The sequence below is a fragment of the Sinohyriopsis cumingii genome, chromosome 14, assembly GCF_028554795.1.
Source record: "Sinohyriopsis cumingii isolate HCF-2022 chromosome 14, ASM2855479v2, whole genome shotgun sequence".
Lineage (NCBI taxonomy): Eukaryota > Metazoa > Mollusca > Bivalvia > Unionida > Unionidae > Sinohyriopsis > Sinohyriopsis cumingii.
In genome coordinates this window covers 124,594,749-124,619,197 of record NC_142974.1, presented here as the reverse complement: position 1 = coordinate 124,619,197, position 24,449 = coordinate 124,594,749, and the positions used below count along the sequence as shown (strand labels likewise).

At 34.5% G+C, this 24,449-nt stretch overlaps 1 protein-coding gene across 1 annotated transcript in view; it reads right to left on the bottom strand.

The window, feature by feature from the left end:
* Window positions 1-24,449, bottom strand: part of LOC149784772 (uncharacterized) — a 160,573-nt gene that overhangs the window by 57,126 nt on the left and 78,998 nt on the right. The window contains exons 10-15 of the mRNA XM_089932789.1: window positions 23,821-23,894; window positions 18,467-18,559; window positions 5,594-5,707; window positions 5,484-5,504; window positions 2,307-2,414; window positions 683-886 (exon numbers count right to left, since the gene is read on the bottom strand). Of these exons, the coding sequence (XP_089788915.1) occupies window positions 683-886; window positions 2,307-2,414; window positions 5,484-5,504; window positions 5,594-5,707; window positions 18,467-18,559; window positions 23,821-23,894 (614 nt within the window). The remainder of the gene's footprint in view (window positions 1-682; window positions 887-2,306; window positions 2,415-5,483; window positions 5,505-5,593; window positions 5,708-18,466; window positions 18,560-23,820; window positions 23,895-24,449) is intronic.

Sequence of the window (24,449 nt, the reverse complement as noted above, 5' to 3'; positions counted from 1 at the left end):
CTGTTAGCTAATGGATTATGTAACTGATCTTCCATTAAGTAATACAGTCAGCAATATATATATATGTTAGCTAATGGATTATGTAACTGATCTTCCATTAAGTAATACAGTCAGTAATATATATATCTGTTAGCTAATGGATTATGTAACTGATCTTCCATTAAGTAATAAAGTCAGCAATACATATCTGTTAGCTAATGGATTATGTAACTGATCTTCCATTAAGTAATACAGTCGGCAATATATATCTGTTAGCTAATGGATTATGTAACTGATCAGCCGTTAAGCATTAAATTGACATAGTTTAGATTTGTTAACAAATGACACAGTTTTACATCATGATTAGTTCTGTCACTGACCTAGACCAGTTTAAGCTTGTTACAACAGAATACGATGATACTATTCTAAGACAAAATGTATAAAATAGTAAATCAGAAACTATGCCAAACACACATATGTTGGCACTAGAAGGATGGATAGCCATCATCCTGGCAGAAACTGCTTTTGAGCAAAGATAAAGGAAGAATTGAACTTTTGTGAGGTTATGTATCAAGTGATGGTATCCAGACACACTGGTAGTCTTGGACAGTTATCAAGTGCAAGCAAACTCTGTGATGCAATGGATTGACATATAAACATAATATGACCAAGATACAAACATTAAAAACAAGAACAAACTTACAATCCTCCAATCATGTGAATCTAGGTAATCTTCTGAGGAATCCTCTGCATCTAGGGAATCCTCATCTGCATCTAGGGAATCTTCTGCATCTAGGGAATCTTCTGCATAATACTGGATAGGACTTTCAAGACCAGGGATGTTACCACCAGGAAAACTTGGCACAGCAATGTGGTCTCCATAATTACCAGACATACTCATCAGGTTCTAAAAATAAAGGCGACTTAGTGGAATAGTGAGTATATTCTTCACATAAATTAAAGGATCCTGCATCAGCATCTCAACCCAGCCCAAATGATCAAAACACTCCTATAATCCAAACAGTACTTAACTCATCATACAATATCCTTTGTATATGCACTGGTTAATGCATATATCTTCCATTGATTTCTGAGATTTTCGCACTGGTTAAATTGGCTATTTGAAAATGACCCTGTATATTTTAAGTACTGTCAAAATACTTTTTAATTCCCTTTTATTGTAGTGTATGATTGATGACTACTCCACAACGTTTTGGGTTATAGAGCATACAGCTTGGCCTTACCTCAGATGTTAACCTATGAAAAAGCTGCTAACTATGGTTTGTCATTTTCACTTCCTGGACTTCAGAGGTAAACAAGAGATATGATAACTTCTTTTACATTTGGTATATTTTGTCATTCATTCATTGCACTTTCAAAATCTGGTATTGCCTAGTCTGGCAAAATTCATTTTCTCCACTTTAATAACTGCAAAAGACTGTGTACGTTAGACTTATTCAGGCTGACTTTTAGCACATGTGGAGCAGTCATTTTGGTTATTTGAGTGCTTAGATCTTTTAGAGTTTCCAAAAAGTTCAGTATCCAAAGAAATTCCAGCCATAGTGCATGAAAGTAACATTGAGGAATGCCAACATTCTCTCCACTGTGCATGTTGCAAATGCAAACAATTTCACGTCACACTTGTCAGTCTCTGAGAAGTTCATGCTATCTGTAGAGCTCCACCCCTCCAAAAGTTAATACCTCCTAAAATTTTGATCATAGAAGAAAAATATTCATGAATATGAGCATCTTTCGACCATGACCATCATTTGTATCAAGTTCCATGGCGAGTCAAACAACACTGCAAAATATAAGTTGCAAACAAAGGTACCTTTTACACTGAATTCATAGGCAAGTCAAAATAAAAGTAATTATTCTGAATGCATTATTATTCATTGCTCTGGATGGCAATCATAAGCATATCAGTATCATTTAGAATGAAGAAAATTGATATTACAAAGCCATGAGCTGCATGATTAATTGACACAATGAGTCAGTTTCAATAAACAAAATATCTCCTGTTATGTGTTATAGTATGGTATTTCTCGGGAATATTGCTGATTTAGATCATAACAATGTAATTAAATCAATAGCACAAGTAAAGTATGTGACAAACTAAAAGTGATATTTTGTACAAGGACAAAAGGCGTAAAGTCAAATTGGTTGGACAGAAATAATTAACTTATCCGAAATGTACCAATTCTGTGATGTACAATGATGGATGAATGTAGATACATAAGTATGGATGGACCAAGACATGGGTAACACCTCAGGAACTATCAAAAGAACATATCCAAGATACAAAAAAAAAGTGAGAACAAACTTACCATTTGTGCTTGAACATCATACTGGATGGGATTTATTAGACTAGGTCTGTTATCCACAGGAACATTAGGCATAACAGTGTGATCTCCATTATTACCATACAAAGCCATCTGATTCTAAAAACAAAAAGTAGTTGAATGGTGAGCAATGCATTCATATAATTATATCCGTCCTCACCACACCCCTATACTAACCCTAAGATGATACAAGTCACTGTATAGTTAAAAGAATTACATGGGGTATCTAAACATCATGAGACCTCTATTGTAGGTAGTATAATGGATGTAATTTTGCTTACATGAGAAAATGACATTTCGCGAATGAAGGAAGGCAAGTTGTTGGTAAAATGAAAAATCATGAATAAAAGAAGGGAAGAGGAGAATTGGCACATCAGATGGAATGAATGTCACAGTACAGCACCAGATGAAAATAACTTTTAGAAAATACATCTTTGTGATGAACATGACAGATGTATGCGCTCATGTGTCTAAACATGGGCAAAACCACAGAACCAATTCATAAAGCATAGCCAAGATACAAAAATGAATGTGAGAACAAACTTGCCATTTGAGACTGCTGATCACACTGGACGGGATTTATCAGGCCAGAGATGTTATCAACCGTATCACCAGGCATCCAATTGTGGCCTCCATAATCACCAACCATATTCATCTGTAGAAATGACATAGTGGAATGGTGAGCCATTTCTTCATATAAATATACTCTACCTGTCCAGCATATCATCACATATTGTAACATGGAGATATGTGTGTGTGATTTGGATTTTTAACGTAGCTTTAACAATTTTTTAGTCATATCGCTACAATGTCTGCAGTGTGGCAGTTTATAGTGATGTCTAGCACTGGGGCATCATGTCACAGACATGTAGCATGATATCCCACCCAGTCACATTATCGTGACACCAGGCCGACACTAACCTCTTAATGCTGAGCGCCAAGCGAAGCAGCTGTTAGTATCATTTTTGTAAGTCTCTGGTATGACTCGGCCGGGGATCGAACCCTCGACCTCCCGCATCCGAGGCGGATGCTCTAACCACTATGCCAACGGAGTGGTGTAAACATGGAGGTAAGTCTACAGACAAAACATTCAATCACTGTACTGTACCATCGACTTAGTACCTTAGTACAATGACTGGTAGACATGTATATCCTCAGATGAACATAACATTCACTATTTTTCATATCCATCCACTAAACATAAAGGACATGGGCACTTTATAATAATAATAATAATAATAATAATAATAATAATAATAATAATAACTCTTAATTTGAATCGTTCTTGCTCTTATGTCGTTGCTGTAACTATTATTATTACCATTCTATCAAGTTCTTTTTGATTTTGTTGTACAATCTGGAAACCTGAAGATGAATTGACTGACTTGAAAACTACTATGTATCTTTACACCCAGCCCCACAAGTCATCTACGTTTATGTAAAGAAAGAAGTTTAGGATTTTCAAGGATGTGCCACTTTAGTGATACGCTCTCACATCATAGTGAAGACACCAACAAATATTCATACAAGTATTGGACAAGAAAAATGTTGCTAACTTCCATCAACATTACACCTTTTAGGTGTCATTGCTGATTCACACATACTATGACACAATGCATGCTACTGTAATTTGTTATAAAACACAATGTCAAGAACAACAGCTGATTAATAATAATTTAACTGGGCTGATACCAATTATTTTGGTCAGTCAGAAATGACCCATTGGAAAAGTACATGTTGGCATCACTTATAACAAATCAACCACAATCCCTGGTAGACATCTTCAATTTCCATGAAATTCTTTCAAGGTATAAATCTATATAAATGATGGCTGTATGCATGCAAAATTACAGTACAAATATTCAAATTATTTGAGAAGTTATGTCTGACTGAAGTGAATAGGAGTAGCACAGATTTTTCATTTGAAAATCTATCAGTATACAATGGAGAGATTTAAATGCTTGCAACCTTTTGATTACTATATTGTTATGTGACTGAAATTTACTATACTACATATTTGTGACAAGAAAAACCTGAATCTTAGCTCAGATTTGCAATATCTCAGACATTGTTCTGAATATACACCACTGCATTTAGACTTTTGTTCATTATGGGCTTTTACATAGGACTTTATGGCAGCATTCCTACCTGGTCATCAATCATAAACACCAAACATGATTTTATTTGAAAACTATACCTTCAAGTAGGAAGCAATCACATTATCACATCTGTGAGAAAGAATGTGACTGATGCTGGCAATGACAACATGATGAAAATGACTGACCTTGTCATTATATCATAAAATAAAGGATTGAAGGATGAATGAAACTTATTAATTTAACTGAAAGGGTACCAGCCAAAAAGCAGCCAATCTTGTGACAATCTAAATTCCCCTGCAAGCACCAGTCATTTCATATTCATAAATAAAAACTGCCACACATGTGTAGTATTAAGTCATTCCAAAAAGGTGCAAATTGTCAGATTTTCTCAGTTTAGTAGAAATAGTGAAAACAATTTGACTAAACAAAATAAAGGAATTCCTTTTGAATCGCTGTTGAAAAACATGATGTCAGAACGATTTAAAGTAACATTGTCGCCTACACTTTCTAAAGCATTGAGAAAATTATACGAGTGAACAAAGGTAGTCCTAACCAGATGTTTAGACCCAGATTTTACTGTCAAGGTGGTTTTGTATCAAGTCTCATGACCACTTTCATCATTATTTTCAGTAAAATTGATCTAACTTTTATCACACTGATTGTATAAGATGTCTGTGATTTCTAAATAAAAATATTACTTTATATGTTACATGTAGTGATTACTAAAATGTGATTGTTTTCTGGAAAGACCACATCACTCATGAGGCCACTTTCCTACTGCAGAAAATACCTTATAGAACTGGTCCATTGAGGATGACAAAACAAAATAAAAATAAACTTATCTGCAACTATATGTTAAACTTTGTATACAGTTGTATGTGAATCTTTGTATAAAGACACTCATCAAATATGGTTGCAAATGAGGTAGTCTTCAATAGTTATCCAGCAGAAGCAAACTTAAAGATGTACTGAACAGATGGAGTGATCTACATATTTACACATCTATGGACTTCAGGATCTATTCATAAACTAGGATAGAAAATACAAGTGAAAGGACACTTACAGTTTTGACCTGTGGATGATGCTGGAATAGAAAATACAAGTGAAAAGATACTTACAGTTCTGATCTGTTGATCAAAATGAAATAGAAAGTACAAATGAAAGGACACTTACCATTTGGACCTGTTGATCATACTGGAATGGGTTTCTTACATCAGCATTGTCATCTCCAGAAACACCAGGTATAGCTTTGGTAGCTCCATAATTACCAAACATACCCATCTGGTTCTAAAAATAAAAATAAGTGGCGAAATGATGAACACTTTATTCACAAACAATACCAGCCTTACCTACAGTCCACCCCATACCCTATGAAGGAGATGAGTCAACAGTCAAAACAGTGCATAACTCTTATAAACATGTTGTTAGCATGTTACCTGGTCAACAGGTATGCATAACTTCTTGTGATGAACAAAATATGAATGAACAGTAGTCAACTAGAAACAGTGAAGAACAGTTATTACATTTTTAAAAATATTGATATACATCAGAAATTCTGTTACACAATTAGATGATTGTCCCTGTACCCGAAAAAATTAAATACGTTGGTATTTGTGTATCAGCAATCTGTAAGATGGGCTTAAGACTTCAAAATTAACTATCTCAACATCATAGTCTGTCAGAAGCTGATATATCCTTTTCATGTCGCTATAGTCCCATATAATGGCCGACTGTGATCAGAGATTTACAACAGTGTCACAGCACCAGAAGAAGACTCAACTATCCCTTTGATGCATGCAGGTGGTATAATAACAATATTGTCTGCTGGGTGACCAGTTTGGTTTGGATTTTGCTACCTTGCATTTATGGAAAACAGCAAGTCATGTGGTCAATAGCCCATGACTAAACTGAAGGTTTTCACTCTAACAATACAATTAAACATGGTATGCAGTGCATGTGAACACCTTAAATATTTAATTTATAACTTAACTCTGAACCAAAGTAGTTAACTGTGTGCTGATAAAGTTGGTGAGTTGAATAGAATTACATAGTTCAATATTCTTCTGACCCTTCCCACCCTATTTTTTATAGATATTTTGACACTAACATACCTGTCAACCTTTCAAAAGCCAAGTAGGGAGATTGAATAAACAAAATCTGGAGATTGGGACCTAAAATCAGGAAGCGTTTTGCGGCACTTTTAAGCCTCATTTTCACTAAATATGTACTGATCTTATGGGTCCAATCAGTGTGAAATTCTCAAAAGACGTGCCTTTTCTCTCTGTGATGCACCTTACTTTGGTTTGCCCCAGGACTTGCCCTTTTTTGTATATTCTGGTCAGTTGTGGCCAAACTGCACAATACCTAAAGGTCAGTCTTAAGTAAACAAGCAGGAAAGACAGTGTGACTAATTAACAATTAATCCATATTTTTGAAATTATCTTGTGAAAAGCACTATCCCTCTGACATAATTCATAGAAACCATGTTCTACTGTGCATGTTATGTAAGCACCAGCAAATGATTGGCAAATAAACTATGCCCTGTTTTTTTGTAACTAGCGTTACCTAAATAAGCAGTCTGAAGTTACCGTACATGTGGCAACTATTTTTCCTACGTTTTAAATCGCACTTTATTTCCTTATTCAACTTGAAAGGCATTTAACATTGCTTACTAAATAATATATTTATTCTGAGTTATTTTTTGTGGGCAAAATAAGCTGCATAGTATGTTGGTTCATTCCTTCTTTTAAGTTTATGGTGGTAATAAACGTTTGTATCTATGTTACAGTAATACCAGGTGTTCACTCATGTAGTTTCTTTGGTGGGGATGTAGATGCTACAGCAACGCAGTGGCCATTCTTGGGACTGAAACTAATTGCTGATAATTCTTTTGTTGTGGTTTATTTTCTGATTTTAGCAAGATAAAAAATGAATAAATTGCCATGAACAAAAAAGAATACTGGACCAAAAAATAATTTGTGTGATAATAAATAATTATTTTATCATAACAATAATCGCAGGTGATAAAACTGAACATGGCTTTTGTGGATTGCAAAAGGTATATCTACTGATCTAGGATTTTATTTAGGGGAAATGAAAATCGAGAGACAAAATGTAATAATCAGGAGTTCTCTACAAAAATCGGGCAATATTATGAAATCAGGAGGTAGACGTCGAATGACCCCAAAAATCAGGAGTTTTTTTTCTTCTCCCGGTGGGAGAATTAACAGGTATGCATTTATGTTGGCTTGTTGGGTCATAGCCAATTGGCTATTGAAAGGCTGGATTTAACCAGCACCTGAAGAAAGCCATTCTCACGAAGCATAGAGCATGTGTCAGTGACGTTTTTGTTGGTATAAAGTAACTAATGCATTGGCATGTACTCTCTGTTGGAGATCATATGAAGGTACCATTTTCATGCATGGATAACATGTCTAATACATCAACCTGCCACATACTGAACATCAGATCTGTAGACAGCTGTATTTGAAACTTTGTATTCAGCTGTATTTGAAACTTTGTATACAGCTGTATGGGAAACTTTGTATACAGCTGAATGTAACAATTGTATACACATGCACTCATCAAATTTGGTTACAGTAGATTTAGACTTCAACGGTTATCAATTAGAAGCAAGCTTAAAGATGTACTGAAAAGAGGAGAGGTCTATGGACATTGGTAGTACTTCAGGGTCTATTCATAAACTATGATAGACACGTGGACACGTGGACACATTTGGACACGTGGATCATACTTGAATGGGCTTCTTACATCAGGGATGTCATCTCCAGAAACAAGTGATAGGACACTTACAGTTTAGACCTGTAGATGATACTGACATTGAAAATACAAAATGACACTTACCATTTAAACCTGTGGATGATACTGGAGTAGAAAATACCAGAGAAAGGACACTTACCATTTGGACACGTGGATCATACTTGAATGGGCTTCTTACATCAGGGATGTCATCTCCAGAAACAACAGGTATAGCATTGTTACTAAATGAAAATGTTGCTGATGTGATGTCACCCATGGGAGCCACAGCTGCCACCTTAAACATCATTACTCTTTTGAACTGATTGTACATTTTCATTTAGGACTAATCAGACATTATATGAAGTCTATGGGTCAAATCCCCTAGTTAATATACATTATATGAAGTTTATGGGTTAAATTCCCTTGTCAATATACATTATATGAAGTCTATGGGTCAAATCCCTTTGTCAATATGCATTATATGAAGTCTATGGGTCAAATCCCCTTGTCAATAATACATTCAATTCAAAAGAGTAGTGATCACAAGATGTTTAAGGTGGTAGCTGTGGTGCCCATATAGGACATCAGATAAGCAAGATAAGACCAATTAGACATGACAACAAGTCTTTCAGTGAATACCCCAGGCTAAAAGGTCTTTCCATTTGGAAGGAATAGTGATAAGAAGATTTTCAAAATCCACACTGGATGTCAGATAGACACTATCTTCATTCAGGGCCAACTAGACATCATGCAATGTATTTCTGTAAAAATCTCATGATACAACTTTGTGTTCAGGAGGAGTTCTGATACCAAGATTCTCAACATGACCACTGTATTGCAGCCATATTAGACATCAGATCAGATCCATTTTCATTTAGAGACAGCATTATATCATAATAAGTCTTCAAGCGAAAACCCCACATCAGTGCAACTTTCTGTGTAGTAGTAGTTGCAATAACAATATTCTAAATACAGCTTCAGTGACGGCAATATTGGACTTCAGATAAGCACCAATTTCTTTTGCAAACAACTATACATCACAAGAAGTATTTTAGTGTAAACACCTGTTGATATGACCATCCATTAAGGAGGAGCAGACACCAAACATTTTCAAGATGACCATTGTGGGAACCATAATGGATGTCCAAGCAGCATTATGTGTAGAAAGTTACCTGACAATCCTCCATGTAGTTTAGGAGGAGTAGTGACAACAAACTTGTGCTAATGGACAGATGAGTTATGCATGAAAGATCAACACATAAGTTTTTCTGATAAATGGAGTTGAAAGTAAATGAAATTAATATATTATATGTGCTATGTGTCGACTTTTATATATAAATGCATAAAAAATATGAAAGCAATCAAGGTAGGATAATACGTATCTTGAGGAAAGAAAATTAGTATTCACCCACACATACACCTCAGAATATAAGACATTATCCTCCAATAAGGGTACCTTAATGGTGGTTTAGCTGTTGTGAAATTTTGTATCTTATCTTTTTTAAATTGTCCTTATGATTATTTTGTTGCTATTGTTATTGCTATTACTTATTATTGGAACCATGCAAGAGGAACAGATGATCAACAAAGTTTTGAAAATGATATCTCATGTAATCCAGCCATAAAAGATCACAGGAGCTGAGGTGGCACTGTGGATCAGATCAGTCAGGGTGTCCTTGAGCAATACCCTTTAATCCTGGCACCAATTAATCTCCTTATCTTACTGTGCAGTAGAAGAACAAAAAAAAACAAAAATAAAAAATAACCAGCCATTAAGTTTCAGGGGTCAAATTCTTGATTCAGCATTAACAGTATTAATTTTCTTCTTCTCTCTGTCTTTCCTAGGCAGATGCATTACTGCTATGAGAGGAAACCGATTATATTCTTATTAGGACTTTTGTGTCTTTTTCTTCTTATATGCATCCTTTAAATTATTTGCATGATTTAATTCATTGATGGTGTATTACATGTACTAGTAAGATGGTAGCTAGAGATTTCCTGTCACTTTTGAACATTACTTTGCAGCCATCAAACTAACCAAATGTCAGTAAAAACTATTAATTGAAATTATTTGCTAAAATAATGTCTTCCTAAGAGACAAATATAATGGATTGATAAATGAAAATTAGTTCTTGCTTCAGGAATGACAATACCTAGTTATCAGCTGTAAAGACAATTTACATCTGGGATGTCAATACCTAGTCATCAGCAGTAAAGACAATTTACATCTGGGATGAAAATACCTAGTCATCAGTTGTAAAGACAGTTTACATCTGGGATGTCAATACCTAGTCATCAGCTATAAAGAAAATTTACATCTGGAATGACAATACCTAGTCATCAGCCACAAAGACAATTCACATGTGGGATGTCAATACCTAGTCATCAGCTATAAAGACAATTCATATCTGGGATATCAATACCTAGTCATCTGCTATAAAGACAATTTACGTCTGGGATGTCAATACCAAGTCATCAGCTATAAAGAAAATGTACATCTGGGATGACAATACCTAGTCATCAGCTGTAAAGACAATTCACATCTGGGATGACAATACCTAGTCATCAGCAGTAAAGACAATTGATATCTGGGATGAGAATACCTAGTCATCAGCAGTAAAGACAATTCACATCTGTGATGATAATACCTAGTCATCAGCTACAAAGACAATTCACATCTGGGATGACAATACCTAGTCATCAGCTGTAAAGACAATTAATGTCTGGGATGTCAATACCTAGTCATCAGCTACAAAGAAAATTCATATCTGGGATCACAATACCTAGTCATCAGCTGTAAAGACAATTCACATCTGGGATGACAATACCTAGTCATCAGCTGTAAAGACAGTTCACATATGGGATGTCAATACCTAGCCATCAGCTGTAAAGACAATTCATATCTGGGATGACAATACCTAGTCATCAGCCACGAAGACAATTCACATTTGTGATGACAATACTGAGACATCAGCCACAAAGACAATTCACATCTGGGATGACAATACCTAGTCATCAGCTGTAAAGACAGTTCACATCTGGGATGTCAATACCTAGTCATCAGCTGTAAAGACAATTCATATCTGGGATGACAATACCTAGTCATCAGCCACGAAGACAATTCACATTTGTGATGACAATACTGAGACATCAGCCACAAAGACAATTCACATCTGGGATGACAATACCTAGTCATCAGATGCAAAGACCATTCACATCTGGGATGTCAATACCTAGTCATCAGCTGTAAAGAATATTCATATCTGGGATGACAATACCTAGTCATAACCACAAAGACAATTCACATCTGTGATGACAATACCTTGACATCAGCGAGAAAGCCAATTCACATCTGGGATGACAATATCTAGACACCAGCATTAAAGCCAATTCACATCTGGGATGACAATACCTAGTCATCAGCTACAGAGATAATTCACATCTGGGATGTCAATAATTAGTCATCAGCAGTAAAGACAATTTACATCTGGGATGACAATACCAAGTCATCAGCAGTACAGACAATCCAAATCTGAAACGATAATCCCTTGAATCATATCTACTTGTGTCAAAATGTTGGAATGGAAGTACATATACTTTGTTCATATCAAATTAGGTTACTTCACAATGATCCCTTTACAAAAACTCTAAGATGAACAATAATATGCATTAGCTTTCACAGCTATAAATGAATTCACTAAATTCTGCAAAATCCAGCTGTAAGAGAGAAAATGCAGTAAATTGAAAAATCATGAAAAAATGTTTTTGAGACGATGACCATGATATATACCATTTTTCCCAGTGACCAATAAAAACTGCAAGATAAGTATAAACAACAATTACAGTTCTGTGATTTCAAACCTATATAATCCTAAATGTCTGGTCACAAGAAAAACAGTATTGAATGCTCCAAATGAATTGCAATAGTCCTGAATCTCTTGGTGTGCCACAATAATGTAATCCTGAAGTCTTGGTGTGCCACAATGATGTAATCCTGAAGTCTTGGTGTGCCACAATGATGTAATACTGAAGTCTTGGTGTGCCACAATGATTTAATCCTGAATGTCTTTGAATGAGTTCTCAATGATTCCAAAGTAGTAATTTAGTCCAAAAGGTCAACAACACTTTCTAATTCCAATGAACAATTTGAATAAATGATTTCTCTCAAATTATATCCAAACATGCAAATGATTCCACAGAATTATATTATAACTGGACTGACGACTTTGTTTACAAACCTCATGCTCATGTAAACGCTGTCACCTGACCTATGGCACAAATGAATGGCCTTGGAATTGCCTATTTCAAATAGAAAACTCCATTAAAGTGTCAACAAGTTTGCTTCCAGAACTGTCATAGCATAATGAAGGCATACCTGATACAACATATGTCATGTTAGATTAAATTTGCTTAATCCCACTTCACAACATGGACATATTCAGAACAACGCTATCTGCAAGTTTTAGTATGTAGAAAGTGTAATATCTCCATCTCCCGTTAAATCTCATGTAAAACTAACCTTGGGAATTCATACAGGTAATTGTGAAAGAGACAATTAAAAGATTCGGTAGTCAGATATAAACAACCAACATTTCACATATTAAGTAACAGGATGAGCATAGCTATGGTAATGTCTTAAGTCCTTTTAAGACTGCTGTACAAGAGTCAATTTTGATAATTTACATTAGGTAAATTTCACAAAATGGACCAATCCAATCACAAAATGGATCAACAATACTCACTAAATGAAACTGTGTTGAATAATAAAAGTTATTACACATCACAGCCTTAATTGAGAATGCTTTTTAGCCATGAAATGGACCGATTGAAAGACACTAGGCACATACTCATGTCTACACAGTTAATTTGTGTTGATGAAGTGAATGTGTTAACACCTCTATTGGAAAAGGGTACTTGCTACTGCTGTATTATCCTTGTGACCCTCACTAGTTTGAAAATACACTGCTCTCCTCTCCATTCCTCCAATAAAATTGCCAGTAGGGAAGTTTGACAGTACTAACCATCCTCTAATGAGTGCAAAGATGCACTCAGATAATGTTTGCATCACTATAAAACCTGGCTACTGAACTACTACTGAGAACAGTAAAGACTGCATCTAATTATACCTACAGTTTTCGTTCCAATGGATTTTAAGGATAGACGCTTGGTGTATGTTTTATGTAATGTCAGTGTTGTTGTGATTATGTGAATGTTTGCATCTGTATGTATGTTTGTAGCAATAATACCTGATGATGCTAAATCTCTGTTTTCTTTGAAAGTGTATTACATGCTTTAAAGAAAACATACATTATCTGCTTGTATTCAAATCTGAATTTCTCCAACCATCTTCTATAGGCTTATATGAAAGATAAATTATTCTCAACTGGACATTGTCATTTATTTGTACATAACATGTACTAACCCATATGACCCCAGATCACACATTTTAAGTCTCAAATAATCCCAACATGGTCTGGGAAAATGGCTGGTGCCTGAAGTGTACCATCCCTGTTGTCATTCACTAAAATTTGCTACATGCTAAACTTATCATTTAAAAAAATCCATGTAAATGTCTACATGGAAATGCACCAGAGTATCTTCAGGACTTATCTAGGCCTTTTTCAACACAATACCAATTGAGATCAATATCACATGGAAACCTTCTAGCACCAAAACCAAGAACAGAGAAACTTAAAAAGAGCTTCGAATACTCTGGTACAGTTCTGTGGAAAAAGCTTCCACTACATGTAAAATCTGCTGAAAATATTAGAGTCTTTAAGAAGATATATCACTAGCATGTATGTGTTCTAATAGATAATGGAATTTAGTATATTAATACTAAACATGTTAAAATAAACAGTAATTATTGCTATCTTCATATAATGTGCATTGTTATACTCTCCTTAAGAGGGCCTCAAGGGAGAATAGTCTTTGACTAATGAGTCACACTCAATAAATAAAGCATTATTATTATTATTATTATTATTATTATTATTATTAAAATGAATAGAGCAATACTCCTAATGACATAAATGCATACCATAATTCACAACTTGTACACAAATGTGACACAGAAACTATGCTAAAGGCAAACCCAAAGTGCTTCCACAAGATTGATGGTTATGCAAAATCAATCCAAAGGCAGTAATTGCTTTGCTATCCAACAAAACAAGGAAAAACTACACTGATATGAGTTCATATATATGTTTTATCCTCAAATGCACACCAGATTTTGGATTCAGTTGAGTTGGTCTTTAATGTCTATGATGAGGCAACAAACTGACCGAGTCTTTTAGTCATTACGGTAATTGATGAAAGTTTGTGAAAAACTATAATCAATGACATGTATGATCATCACAAATGCTACAGTACACAACTGACTGTTGTTTTCCAGCTTGTATACTTTTCAAATAGTACAACAATTAGTTACAGTTAAAAATATAATGGTCGTTGGAACTATCAGCTAGTTATGGTACATTCAATTTATACATGCACATCTGACATACTGAAAATTTCGAAGGACGCATTTGTAAATTTGATATGATAAGGAGAGGTTCTATAGATTGGATGTGATTGCAGAGATCATATTTGATTACCAGAGATGATATTTAATAGATTTCATCGATCCTTATAGAAAATAATGGGCTTCGTTTGATCCAACACTGAGTGTAGCCTTTATAGGTCATTGCAAATACTGTTTATAGCTCAATGAGCATGCGCAAGATAGATCTAGTACAGTATACCCGTATGAAGGGCACTATGAGTTACCAAACTGCATTTCATCAATGGATTTTGGATCAATTCTCAATAAAGTATTTTCCCTTGATGACAATTTCAAGAAATATGCCTTTTACAAGGCCTCCCTCGGAAATATTTTTCTTTGTGCCATGAAATTCACCAAATGTAAAAATTTGGAGTCACTTTTCAACCATTTTATGCCATGATACAGGGACTTAAAGCTAAGCATAATATCATATTGGCCCCATTTTTAATCTATATAAATGTGACAATAAAACAGCTTTTACATGTTTTTATTGCATTTCAAAACACAAGAATAATTATCAATAAATATAACAATACCATTATATTCACGTGAAGTTCAAGCATATGAAAAGCAAGAATGAATAAGAATGTTTCTTTATAACTGATAATACAAAATATTGCTTAGTCTTTATGAACAATGTCGCAGACACTTCATCAATATCCACCTCATTTTTTCCCCAGACCATTTCTTAAATGCCTTCCTGAAATCAACACAGGACACATCAATGGCAATTCTTATTAAATTTTTCAGAGTAGATATACCCATAGAATTTTGTAAGTTTGCTTTGATCAGATTCTGGCAACTGATCCCCTTCTCGCAGTCTGCAGTAGAAATAGGGGCAACATGTACCCTGGTAGCTGCCTTAGACACAGCTGGATATAAATCTTTGTTTTTCAGAGCTAGATTAGCCATATACTTTGTGCCTGATACAGACTTGTTGTATCAAGTAAATTTTTAATTTTTCATTGATATAAGAGACTCAGACCCTTTACAGTCAACAAATGGTATTCTTGAAGTGGCATCCTGTGTTACTCAGTTAGGTTCAGGCCACAAAAACGTGTTATCTAAGTAAATAATCTCTAAAACATTAAGCAGTCACAAGTGTGTCTCACACTCACAGTTTGCCATAAACATAAATTAACAACAAGTGCAAATGACACTGAACCTTTAAGCTAACATGTTCAACAATGGATTATATCCCCTGGTCATTCCTTATTTCCTACTAATCACATTTAAATGCTTCTCAAAACCGACTAACAGCTTACAGGTAGCTGCAGTCATGTTCGAAAAACGTTTCATTCATCCACTAACTGGCACAGACATTGAAAACAGATATTAAGTGGCCTGAGTCAAGTATATCAATGAAAAATTTAAAATTTATAAACGTTTGTCGCCAGCAAATTTTGCCAATCAGTAAAAAATAGTACCACTTTTAAACTTCTTTGCATTTTGCAACAAACGCGAAGCCTAGTGGAGGCCCTGCTCTCTTTATTGGAAATAATAATTTTTGCATAGATGTGTAGTCTCAAGACAAGTTATGGTTTTCCAACAATTTTTCAACTTCTCCAACATCAAAATCTTTTCCTACAGTCTTCCAACTTTCAACAGTTTTCAAGCAAATTTCCAAATATGTGGTATTTAAGGCCCGTGAAAGTTCGTAGCCAGAAAGCCAGTGCATGAGCAAGGAGGCAACAGAGCATCTGAAGCCTAAATTCGATTTATTGTGTACACCAGCACATAGCAGCCAGGTTTAAGAGTCAATATAGACAGACAAGGGTGTCTACTCTAATTTGAGATTTTAGTTACTTCTTTAATTTATTTAATATTCAATTTTGCAATCATTTTTATCACATTAACAATTTCGTTACTTAAATAATTTTAAGATACAGATAGCTAATGCTGTAATTTTAGTATTTAAAGTTGAACTTCAATTTCTCATTATTTTAAAATAAAAATTTCTTCATTTCTAATGTTTCATCCAGTATCCATTCTCATGCATTTGAGATATTTATCAATATGACATTTAGTTTATGTTCTTTGAGAAAATCTGTTTGCAAATCCCAGCTGTATAAATGTAAAAGAGTTTGCCTTGATGTCAGTGTATGTTGCGGTGATAAAACTTCATTTGGGTAATCATTGGTGACTTCTCACCACATATTGCCCCTTTTTAATTAATCGTGTGTAGTCATTGAATGAGTTCAATTTCTCTTTACATACCACACTTTTGTTATTATGAATTGTGTGTATGAATTGTGTGTGGTCATTGAATAAGCCAATTTTCTCTTCACATATTATACTTTTACTTATGCAGATTGTGTGATCATTGGATGAAAATAATTATCTCCTCAAATCAGACAAATTCAATTTGATAAATATATGTGTGATCATTGAATGTATCTGGTTATCTTCAAATATCACACTTTATTGGACTGAAACTCTCAATCTGATGAAATTATTTGCATTTGTTGGGTGAACATAATCTTCCTCCCAATACCACATCCTACTTCATGTACTCATCGGCTAGGAAGCCGTCTAAGGGACACAGCTCTTTTCTATGCCTAAAACAATCACATGACAAGTTGTTTCCCTTGATCTATTAACTACAGTCAACATTATCTGCAAGAATTCTAAGTGAGAAAGTCTTGTTCTGCCCAAGATTGTATATTATATAAAAAGAGTCTTCTTAATAGTACCCCACCCCACTTTAAATAGTCAGTAAGCAATAATAAACTCAGCAGAAGTCAAGTCATACAGATACAGAACGTTCACGATATTTACCCCTGCACATCAGTGACTGCAAGCAGCGATAAAAATCAACCATACAAGAAAAATACCCAAATGTCAGACCTGATGTCAAGTTAGCATCTCCGCCACCGTGATATATTTCCGTGAATCTAGGTGATTGTTGAATATTCAATTTATTGCTTTTGTTTGAATCTTGCACCTTGAAAATATGTGTATAGTATGCATACAAAAGTCTGACTCTGTCATTCTTTTAATCCAGTTTATTGCATAAAGTGTATGTAGCAAATAAAATCTCATTATGGGTTTATTGCATCAAAAAGTGAAAAAGAAATAAAGTACCTAATGGTCAAAAAACGTTACAAAACTTATTTTTTCCCACGGCTCCAAATAAGTTGCTACTGTTATTATTATTATTATTATTATTATTATTATCATTGTATAATTCAAATGTCTACTAGACGATAGTTGACTTGTACAGTTTGGTCCTTTATTCCAATTACTTGTGAAAACTAAATAACACTTTGTGCTATAAAATAACAAAGTAACTCAAACCTGAGATAAATTGCAAGAGTCAAATAGTTGATGGGGTTATTCGCAGTATTTTCTTCCTTTTCCTTCAGCATCTCCTTAGTAAAAGACACAAGATGCAGTGCTACTTGGAAAGGGATACTGCAGATTATGAACATGTAAAATTGTAATTAAATCAAATACATAAATAACTTCTTTTGTGTAATGACATTTCGCAAATGAAAAAGTCAATCTGTTAGTAAGAAAAGGACTGGCACAAAAATAAAAAATGGTCAGGCAAGCATAAAATAGCATGGCACAAGGAAAGTATGTAACAGCAATTTCCCATCCTGAATGACTTGTAGAAAACACAAGTTTGTGATACTCAATACAAATGTATGTGTTTATGTATGTGTGGACAAAGATATCCACCTAGGTCACACTCATAGAATATGGCCAAGGCACAAAAATAAAAATGTGAACAAACTTACCATTTGCACATCATACTGCATGGGATTTCTAACACCAGGAGCACCAGGCATCACAGTGTGGCCTCCATAATTACCCAACACATTCATCTGGTTCTAAAAATATAAAGACCAAATGGAGTGGTGAGCATTTTGATCATTTAAATATACCCTGCCTCTTTAGCATTCTACCGCATATAAGATGACAATACATCTATAATCAAAACATTATTACTCATCTGAAATATAGTGTTAATACATTTACTTGTCAACATGTGTATCTTCTGATGATGAACATAATATTCACAAAGTTTCACATCTGTCTACTAGAATGTATAACCAGATTTATCATGAATTCACACCATTCTGTCGTATACTATATCCAGCTGTAAGTCAGAAAGTGCATTAAGTCCTCCAAAGTCATGGACCAAAAAAGATTAAACACTTTCTGCAATTTTAAATCATGACCATGATACATAACATTTTTCACACTTACTGATAAAAACTGTAAAATAAGAGTAATGTTCACAATATTCCCTTGCATGCTACAGACAGAAAAGAGCAATAACCAGACAACTCTAATAAATCACTGGAGGAAGGTGATGTGTTGGTACATGCATACTCAGCTAATGAACATGTAACCCATTTCATAGTGATCCATTGCAAATTATGAGACTAGCTATACTAGTGAGAATGAGTAAGACATTACATTTTTAGCTGCAAGATGAACGATACAGCAACTGTAACAAGAGACCCAAGAAGGTCTTTTATTGCTCACTTGGCTTACATAACATGACAGCTGATCATATCAATATGCAGACTTATCTCCAATTGTCAGGATACGATAATAGTATAGGCTTCTTTACCAAGGTGGAGTAAAATCAAACTAGAATTTGGTTTCCAAATTGGTAACCAGCTCAGCCAAAGAGTTTACATGATTACCGCTTTAATGTGTTCATAACTTGAATCAACATATAACACTTCCAATATCTTGATAATGAACGATACAACAACTGTAACAAGAGACCCAAGAAGGTCTTATGTTGCTAACCTGACTTACTTAACATGACAGCTGATCATGCCAATATGCAGACTTATTGGCAATTGTAAGGACACAATATGTATAACTGTCAAAATTTGCATCAATCTGATTTTACCTATTGAACTATAGCTACACCTTCATTACAAAAAACTCATTTACCACCTCTGAAGAAGCAGGATCTGGAATTTCCAGTGATAGAGAATGTTAAGTAGCCCAGCAAATCAGATGCAGTGTATCTCATTAATATGCATGGTCCTCAATATAATAGGATCACTTTAATATGTTCATAACTTGGATTAACATAGAACACTTCCATCCAAGATCTTGATAATGAAAGATACAACAACTGTAGTAACAAAAGACCCAAGAAGGCCTTATATTGCTAACCTGACTTACTTAACATGTCACCTGATGATGTCTATATGCAGACTTATCGGCAATTGTCAGGACACAACATGTATAACTGTCAAACTTTGCATCAATTTGATTTTACCTATTGAACTATATCTACACCTTCATTGCAAAAAAACTCATTTAACACTCTGAAGAATCAGGATCGGGAATTTCCATAGATAGAGAATGGTAACTAGCCCAGCCATTCAGATGTCATGTATTTTACTAATATGCTCAGACTTCACTTGTTATAGGATTTGTCATGAACAATACTAATATAGGCTTCTTTACCAAACTCAGACTCCATGACCTTGATAATAAGAGTTTACATGATTACTGCTTTAATATGTTCATATCTTGGATCAACATAAAACAGTTCCAAGATCTTGATAACACAGAATTATTTAACAAGTCTTATCAAATTCTGACAAGGAATATCTATGCTAGACCATTGACAAGGTCAGCTAAAATGTTGCAAGGTCATTTCATTAAAATGTATGAGTTTCACTCACAATCATACTCAATCAAGATTTTGGTCACATAAGCCTATTTTCTAAGTTTGGTCAAATTCATATTAAAAATACAAACTCTTGCAGGGTATAAATCTCACTTGATCTGGTTCTGGATTGGGTTAAAGTTGGCTTAAAATAAGCTAAATAGTGTCTTCTTACATATTAAAAATTCTATTTATGATCCAGAATCGATAAATTTTTATCAAGGTTCGTCCTGCATTATGACTGTCAGTGTGATAACAAGGTGAGGCAATCAGATGAAGTATAAACTCATTAATACTTGTTATTTTCACTATTTATTTAAATTAAGCTCCTGATGATATAAGCACATATTTCAAACTGATTATAACTGACTGCAATGGCAATAAGCTCAGCCAATCAGATGTAAGAATATCTCATTAATAAGGATGAATCTTACTCATTAGTGAACTCATCCAAGCTCTTGTTGATACAAACTTATATATCAAAGTACATGAAAAGTGATCACAAATACGGTTTCCTTGGTGTTAACATAATCAGGAAATTATTCAAAGTATCTTCATTAATATGCCTGCTTCTGGCTTATTATCAAATATTAGTAAGATATAAGCAAGTATTTAAAGAAACGTGAAAACAAATTCACACCAAGCATATGTTTTCCAGAACAGTAATAAAGTCAGCCATTTCAATGCAAAGTAACTCTATTATCATGCAACTGAATTTCACTGGTTTCTGAAACCCATTTAAATCTTGATCACACAAGTCAAACTTAAAGTCTAGTCAAGATTATGTCATTTAGTCAATGAGACACAATATTACAACATTATTAAGTGTGTATCTCATTAGTGAACTCTTCTCAGATTTTGATATATTGTAAGTTTCATTAAAATCGGATTCGACTATACTATGGTAACCAGAATAGTAACAAGCTCAGCCAGTTAGTTACAAGACTACCTTATTAGGATGGATACAGTTTGACTGTTATTACACATGTCTGAAATTTTTAATGTATAAGCGTATATTACAAGTCTAATCAAATCAAACATCTGGTCTTCAGAGTGGTTACACTGTTAGCCAATGTGATAACCTTATTAATATATGTGGTTCATGTTTATGATCAAATTGACCGCTCCGGTGGCCTAGACGGTTACAGTGTCAGCCTCAGATGTGGGAGATCATCACATTAAAAGCCATATAAGTTCTCTCTCAAACTGAGAACCCCTACCATTTTGTATGTGTGTAACTTATACTGATGTGGATCAGTGACATTCACAAGTCAACTGATCTCAGTTGATTACAAGATTTCATGATGTCTCCATTTTAAACATAGGAAACCCACACCATGCTTTATAGTAGTTCGGTAGCTGATTCTTATGTGATATGCTATCCTCATTTTGCATCTGATCTGATGCTGTACTCGGCCTAACACTGACGAGTATTTTTCTTAAAAGTCATAACTAATATACATTAATTATTAAATGTCCATTCCCTATTCTTACCAATTAATATCGGAATCTGCAACAGATGTGTCTGTCTTCAACCCAAGCTCACCCTTCAAAGTATTCCAGCGATCCAACTGATCACCAATATTCAAATGAGTCCTATTTTTATCTAACGTATACGTTATTCTCATACCTGCTTAAAAAAAGCCTGCCTGCCTCTCTTCATTCACACTCAGATCAATCTGCATGCCAATTGTGTGAATGCTGTTATTAGATTAGCCACTAACAAAATTTTTGGAATGTATAACAATACTACCTTTGGAGTACAGTCCGGAAAAGAATGGAACAACTTCATTGACTGAGCTAAGGGGTGGCAACTCTTAATCCTAAATATTTTAATGTCATTTAAACCTAACATTTTGATTATTTCAAACAACACTTTGTTAGATAACAACATTCTAATAACAGGCACATCAAAGTTAAACATACCACCACCCCCTACTACCCAATATCACCTGTCCTAACTAAATCACTATGAACTGTATTAAACATTCTAGTTGCATGCACATCCACGTTAGTCATACCCACTCCACCTCAACCACCCAATGTCAGCTGTCCTTCCAACAGAAAGCTATCAACATTCAAATAACAAGCACATCCAAGTTATTCATAACCACACCCCTTTCACTAACAAACATAAACCAATCTTTCCAACAGAAGGTGTATCAACATGCAAATCACAAACACATATAAGTTATTCATACAACTCCTTTGCCTTCTCGATTACTCAATATCACCTGTCCTTCCCTAGGAAGTGTATCAACATTTTAATAACATGTACATCCAAGTTGTTCATAACCACTCCCCATCCACTACACACCATCAACTACTTCTTCAGAGGCCAAGGGTGGCCAAATGCTATAAAGCAGCAGCATGTATGGTCATGTGAAACAGCTTGCCAGAAGCTTCCGGTAGGATAGTAGTTCTGCCCTAACAATGAACCTAAACTCAAAACAACAACAGCTAGTTCTTCTCCTTGGAAGTGTATCAACATTCTAATAACATGCACATCCAATTTATTCATATCTACAACCCCTCCATAGAATAATTCCAAAACAAACACTGAATCACAAGGAATGTAAAAAAAAAAACAGGGGACTGTCGGAGGCTATTGTACTATGTGAGCTCTGCAGAGCGACAAAGCTAAAAACTGATGACACCTAGTGGCATCAAGTGGAGGTAATGGGCAAGAGTTACTGCCCTTTGTCAATTTCAAAATAGACTGAATAAGATGTTTTTCATCTTTTAGTAGGGCTGGATCTGCGACGTAGCTGGATAATATTCCTAATGTAATGTCATTGGGGAATGCATTCGAAGGAGAAACTATATTCAAGATTATATTAGGAAGCAAATCCAAAATCAGTCCATATAATATCACAAGGGGTCCATTATTAATAAGAATGATAAATTATGCAATGTCCATAATGCCATAATGCCAGCAAGTAGCTAATGATACCTTGATCCTCACAATATAAACATTTTCTCTCAACAACATTCTAATAACACGCCTCTAACTTATTCATACCCACTCCCCCTACACTGTCCTTTTCCTTGGAAGTGTATCAACATTCAAACAGTATGTACATCCAAGTTATTCATACTCAGTCCCCTTCCACTAATCAACAAATTCTATTACTACCCCTTGAAAAATATCAGCACTTTAATAACTTGCACATCCAAGTTATTTATACACAATCCCTATCACATTAATAAGAAAGATACGTCAATTAATGTCCATAGTGCCAGCAAGTAGCTAATACTAATTTGATCCTCACAACATAAACATCTTACATTCAACAACAGGGAAACACTGCAGAGTCAAAGAAGACAATGCTCCTTATTCTAAATGTGTATATTTTGTTCAATAAAATTGCATATTTAATTTAAAATATATACATCATTCTGTATGTCAAGAGGAATAGCAACATTACAATGTTTTCTAAAACAAACCTTTGTGTCATTTTCATCAAATTCCATCTTTTCCACAGTTTGCCTCTGACCTTTCACCTTGAGGCCTGACGAGTCTGAATAATACAATATAAGCAGACATTAACAAACAAAGCATTTATTAGAATAATACTACTAATAATTTTAAAACTTTCTTTAAAGAGATTTATTCATATAGTCAAAGTATATTCTTCTTTGAAGCTTGAGAATGTGGAACACATAACATCATGCAAAGTAAAAATAATTACAATTTAGTTATAAATTATTTCATTATCATGAATACTAAATTCTATTATATGTATGATCACTTAAAAATGCCTTTTCCTTAAATACATAGTTTTTTTTATTGAGGTAGGGAATGGTGGCTGCTGTGTAAGATTGATTTTAACAATGTAATACTTACCTGTCACTGCTGATTTGCTTATCTGTTACAGGACACATGTCCCAAAGTCCAAGTCTATACTTCAAACCTCCCGTTACATGCAACATACTAAAACATTACAGTTTGATCTCCACATCGTAGGTTCATGAAGGATACTCCTCATGAATCTGAATTGTACACACACTAAGGTCACACCATTAAAGTGAGCTGTTAGCCGGGCATTTTATAATAATGGCTAGCAAATGCTATA